Source organism: Blennius ocellaris (genome assembly GCF_963422515.1).
Source record: "Blennius ocellaris genome assembly, chromosome: 4".
In the NCBI taxonomy this organism is placed as follows: Eukaryota; Metazoa; Chordata; class Actinopteri; order Blenniiformes; family Blenniidae; genus Blennius; species Blennius ocellaris.
Window position 1 is genome coordinate 2234598 of NC_137653.1, and position 6000 is coordinate 2240597.

Consider the following 6000-nt stretch of genomic DNA (forward strand, 5'->3'; position numbering starts at 1 on the left):
CTCAAACTCTGATTTTTTTTCATATAAAGTAGCGTTGATCCTTAATGTGTCCAAGGTGAGGACGATAATTAACATGACAGAAGGAATGCTTGTAGTCGAGCCTCGTCGAGATCCACCGCTGAAACTCTTGCCATTTATTACCTTCCTGCAGGTATTTGTGTTTGCAGAACAGGAAGTTTATGATCTTTGCTCATCATCGCCACCTGTTCTGCAGTGTGTTGGTTTGACTGTTAAACGACTCACGCCCTCTTTTCTCTAAGACCTCTGAGTTTCCCTCTGAAAGGGGAAATTCTTTCTTTCCACTGTCACCCATGTTTGAATTCTTCTCCTCTTCTTAATTAATTGAATTAATTGAATGAACTGTATTCATCTATTCCGGTTGTTTTTTTTTCCACCTCTCACCATGAGCGTCCTGGCCACGTTGCATCCGAGTGTCCCTGCCCCGAGCAGCAGACACTTCGTGTTGATCACTTTGTCCAGATCCAGAGTGGGAACCAGCCTCCACCTCATCAGCTTCAGGTTCAGGTCCACTGAAGACTCTGCGAGCCTGCAGGGACACAGGACTCACAGTCACTGCTCAAAGATATCCAGTCCAAACAACAAAAAACAAACCCAAAAAAACTAAATAAAAACAAAAACTCTTTTCCTTTTTTTTTCTTTTTTCTTTATTTTATGTCCTTTTGTTTTTGCTTTTGTTATAATTGTTGTGATTATTTGGGGTTTTGCTCTGTTGTTGCTCAGGCTGGTTTCATCTCATGGCAGTTGGAAAATATTTAGATCACTGTGATTATTGTATTATTAAAAAGGAAAAAAAAATGTATGTAGCACTAACAAGGGTATTGTATGTTTCTCCCCACCAAGTCTTTCTCTGTCTTTCCTCTCCTCTATCCTCTCCTCCATCCTTTCACCCCAACCGGTCAGCAGAATTCCTCCACCTCTGACTCTGGTTTCTACAAAGTTTCTCCTGTTGGAGGAGTTTTTCTTTCCACAGTCACAAACAAACCTGCTGCTCATGTGGATATGATGGGCTTTTCTATTTTCTCTATAAAAGCACATTGGAATGACTGTAATGTATTTAAAAATGTCTTTCTTTTAATAAAAAAAAAATAAAGAAAAAAGAAAACTGTAAAAAAATAAAAAAAATAAAAAAATAAATAAACTGAAGAACCCAAACAAACAAACAAAATAAAAATAAAAAAAGTTAAAAAAACAAACTGAAGAACCCAAACAAACACAAAAAAAAAAAAAGATATCCAGTCACATATTCGGTGTGAGGTGGTGGCGGCCTGAAGTTTGGAGAAGTTATCGCCAACTATCGATAGGACAGGCTAAATGCTAAATGCAGAGAATGATTCTAACCTTTTCGGGTCCATGCATTCACTGAGGTTCACCATTCTGGGTCCCATGACTCCTTTCGGGTTTTTCTCCCAGCCGACGTTCTTCGGACAAACTGCGAGGAAAATATATCAACAGATTTGAGCGGTTGATTCTCTCTCGCGGAAAACTGGAGGTAACAAAGAAATTGTGTTGCTGCAGTCCATCTAAATATCCGCATCAGGCTTATTTCCTTAATGGCGGGTATTTCTGTCTGCACCTCGGCGAAATTGAAAACAATTTAGGGGGGGAAAAGGAAAGTAATTGCACGCTGTGAATTCTTTTGTGCTAAAGTAACAACGCCAGTAAAACCAGCGCTCAAACGTGTATTATCTCAGACTATGACGAACTTGTTTGTATTTGCTATGTGCTGAATAACAAAGTGTAGACACACGCTCGTCTTCTGAGTCACGAATCAACCTCAAATGCACAAATCTGGACTGTTTGAAGCAAACCGGAGGACGGGGGGGGGGGGGGGGAACCCAGACGCACACAGAGACAAAACATGCAAACTCAGACTTAACCCCCCCCCCCCCCAAGACACACATAATCCTGTAATATTCAAGTTATTTATTTCTACTTTTTACCGACAAACGAGAACACAAACATTCTGCGTGTCATTGAGATGGAGACTCGGCTAAGCCTGGTGTTTGTGAAAAGGTGGATCGGTTAATCCTTTTTCAAAACAATAGCAAATGTGTTCGTGCAAAAACCAAAGAGAAGAGCCAAATCAATTTGATTTATTTATTTATTTATTTGGGGGAGCAATGAGCCCATTCTCTGAGAGATTGTGAAAAAAGCCACGGTTTGATGAGGGCAAAACGAAAACACCTCATCGGAACTCATCCCAAACCTTTTACAGATTACAAAGCCGCCCTCATATTAACATTTAAATGGCTTTCAGTCGTCGCTCAGCCGAGGAAGGAATAATGGAGACGCCTTGAGAGATTAGTTTGGCTTGAAAAAGGGGGGGAAACTGAACAGTTGGTTCAACGTCAGCGGCAAATACACACAAGAGCAGGTGCAGGGGGACGAAGCGACGCGTGATCATATGTTACGTAAACGTTTGTGCACACAAAGACACGCAAAATAAATAAATAAATACATACATAAATAAATATTAAAGCACCTGAGTTGTTGGGAAGTCCTGGAAGTTTGACCTGGAACATGACGCTGTGCTGGATGGAGCGGAGCCCCTGCATCGTCCTGTCCCTGAAGCACAACACCTCCACCGTGTCCACCTTAGAGCCCCTAACACACACACACACACACACACACACGATTTTGGACATTTTGCACACACTGGGAGAACACGCAAACTCCAAAGAAGCAAAGGAAAATAAAAATGCGCCTGATTCAAATCGCTCATGCACGTTTGATTAACATCACAACCCCACACTCCATTAGTGTTGCCTCTTCACACATCAACATGATTTTCCAAGCAGAACGAGACGAGTTCGACTACAAAATCAATGTCTTAAGAGACATGAGAGAAACTGTGGACAAGCTTGAGATTAATGTACTATAATAATTAAAAACTGTGCAACATACACACCACCATCACTCAGGACAGTGGTGCTAAACACATTATTTCTATTGTTCACTGGGTGAAACTCTCTCCACGTGCTGCTCTGGAGGAAGCACAACACAATAATGGCTGATTGAAGCCGACTTGATGGACTTGAACTCGCAGCTCCTGCAAACCGTTTCACCTGACTGAGTCATAATTGCTGCAGTGAGATGGTGTTCATAATTTTACTGACATTCAACAGCTAAAGAATGACTGGATGTAAAAGGAAAAAAACAAAATGTCCGGGGGTGGTCGTAACTAAACTTAATTGAAAACCAACTTTCACTGAGTGGGATGGACTGAACTCACACACTGTCGCTTTCTCTCCATTTTTTTTTCCTATTCACAAAACAAAACAAAAAAATGGGAGTAATTAATTCAATTAAAATCGTGACATATTTCAGGTTTCCATTTACACAATAGACTAATTAACGCCAATTCGGGGAAAGAGTGAGTTTTAACATCCCTGTACATGTTGCAACTATATATTACACCAGAGGCCATGCTATATAGCGATAAAGAACGGTGCCTTGCTCAAGGACGTGTCATGTGGGCAAGGGAAATGGGAAAAATCCTTTGTTTTGAACTAAATACAATCATTTCCGGTACAAAATAATTGGATAGTTGTTTTTCATGTGAACGGTTTCAGAAAAGCACAAGTCCTGCACGAGGTGTATAGGAAGTTAAAAAAAAAAGTCTTTCTTCACGTGCTTTTCGTCTTTCTGTAAATATTTAAATATGCTCAAACACGGATTCCTGTACTAAACATCAAATAATAAATCTTTCCACCAACTCTCTGCAAATGCATTTAGACTGTAAATATTTAAACAAAATGTAATTACAGACCGTGAGCCCATTACCCTCTCCGTGTTTAAGTTGTAACATTATAGGGCGGTTTTATGCTTTATTCTTCTTTAAAATACGCAGAGAGTCGTTCTATTTAGAGGGACATTTTTATGTTTAGACACTTAAACCACAGAACGTAACCAGCAACATAAATCGCTCTGGATTCCAAACTCCTCTGTGACTTTTTAATAGGACAACCAGAGCCTCTGTAAAATCCAAATATATGGTCGTTTTATTTTACTTGTATTTACACTTTAGGATAAAAATTACAGAGGTGGAGCATTTTGTAGCTTGTGTAAAACTTTATATAATTGTTTCAGGAGTTTTGAACAGATATTATTTATTCCGAGGCAGGATGGAGGGCGGATGGAACCAATGAGGAAAAAAATACTCCTTTTAAATATAGATAGACACACTGAGCAAACTATGAGCAAATCTGTTTAAAGATAGAGTAAAATACGCCCTTGTTTATGGGTGAAAACTTACAGTCTTGTAGACAAACTTTGCAATCTCAACAAAAAACAGTAACGCTTCTATAAGCAACAGCTGTGATCTGGAAACAAAACAGAGTAAATCATGTTTATCTCGTCTGTGCTTGAATCCTGCACCGGCGTGATAACCTGCACTGAAAAAGCCGCTTCTCTCTCACTCCGACTGGCCGAGACACACGGCACCGTCCATCCTCCATCTGCTTTCAGCCGGCGTTTCAGCCGCGTTATTAAAGTGTTGAAATTTTCCTCCTTTATTTTTTTTAAATAAGAGTCGACCTCCCGATGTAATTTCGCCTGCCTGTATTTAGTGCTACGTGAAGTTAAATGATGAATAATAGCAGTTTTTTTTGTGCCAGCTTCATTCAATTATCCACTCAGAAATTTCTGCCTTCAGCCTTTCCCCTGGTTGATCTTCTCATTATCGTCCTCACACGGTTCTTTAATCCAAACATTTGCAGACATTCGCAAGAAAGTCCACTAAAGCAGTGTTTTTCAACCTTTTTTGAGCCAAGACACTTTTTTCTTTGGAAAACTCTGGAGGCACACCACCACCCGAAAATGTTAAAATGTTAAACTCTGTAGCCTCTATTAACAATATAAAGTCTTTCTCATCAAAGTTTTATCAACAGGAATGCAGTAAATCCAGAAAGCAAGGACTTTTTTTTAATAGTGCCTCCCTCAGTGTGAAACCTGGACCTGATGGATGAAGAGCTGAGATCCTGGTTTTCAAAAACTTCTCCATCACTGTCACTGACACAGTACTTTGATACAAGATGGTAGCAGGAGGTGGAGATGAACCACACTGACGTCTGTCACTTTACATTTCACCGGCAAAGTTCTGTGCTGCCCTCTAGTGGTGAAGAGTATTGTTAGCGATCACGGAGTTGGTCGCTGCAGGGCATGATGGGAGTTCAGGTTAGGTGTTGCCGGAGGTTATGGAGGGTTATTGTCGGGGTTGTTGTGTGTGTTGGTTTGTGTTTGTGTTGTGTTTTGGTTCCTCGGTTCAGATCGTTCATTATGTCGTCTAGTTTGGTTTGTTGGATATTGGTGATCAACCAGGAGTGAGAAATGTGTTGTGTGGAGTCTCATCCTGTTATGAAGTTCCGGTTGCGTGTGTTCATGTCAAAATAAAAGCCTCTGGTGATCAGCCGGCAGAAAAGAATCTCGGCTCAGAGCAATTCTTCCACAGCGCTCGCCTCAGTATTTATACATGATTACTCTGCACACTGCTCTCTCAGCTGACAGCGGCTGTGAGAGCAAATGTTTTTTTAGAAAAATGTGAAATTGGATAATTTCCCACGGCACACCTGACTAGATCTCCGCGGAAACACCAGTGTGCCGCGGCACAGTGGTTGAAAAACACTGCACTAAAGGACTTCTTCACGTGGCCGTCAGTGACACACAGACACACACACAGACACACACACAGACACACAAGGGAAGTGTAGTTTACCATTGGTTGGCCAAGAGGGCCAGCAGATTCCTCAGAGGCCAGCCGGGATGTTGTGACAGAGTACAGGGATCATAGACGCCCACAGTGACCTAGAAACACCAAACAAGCCGCGTTCATATTAATGAAAAGTGCGCTTGTGTGTGTGTGTGTGTGTGTGTGTGTGCGTGTGTGTGTGGGAGATGGAAATGATTATTTTATATACAAAACAACCCACAACATTTTCACAAACCTGTGCAAAGTTTAAAAGAAAAGACATTTTTAACATA

General features: G+C 40.9%; 1 protein-coding gene across 1 annotated transcript in view; it reads right to left on the reverse strand.

The window, feature by feature from the left end:
- The window catches only part of atg7 (ATG7 autophagy related 7 homolog), a gene marked incomplete at its 3' end in the record, with an annotated part of 47344 nt that overhangs the window by 35020 nt on the left and 6324 nt on the right, over positions 1 to 6000 (reverse strand). Inside the window, exons 5-8 of the mRNA XM_080495335.1 lie at positions 5735 to 5823; positions 2504 to 2625; positions 1360 to 1450; positions 403 to 547 (exon numbers count right to left, since the gene is read on the reverse strand). Of these exons, the coding sequence (XP_080351461.1) occupies positions 403 to 547; positions 1360 to 1450; positions 2504 to 2625; positions 5735 to 5823 (447 nt within the window). The remainder of the gene's footprint in view (positions 1 to 402; positions 548 to 1359; positions 1451 to 2503; positions 2626 to 5734; positions 5824 to 6000) is intronic.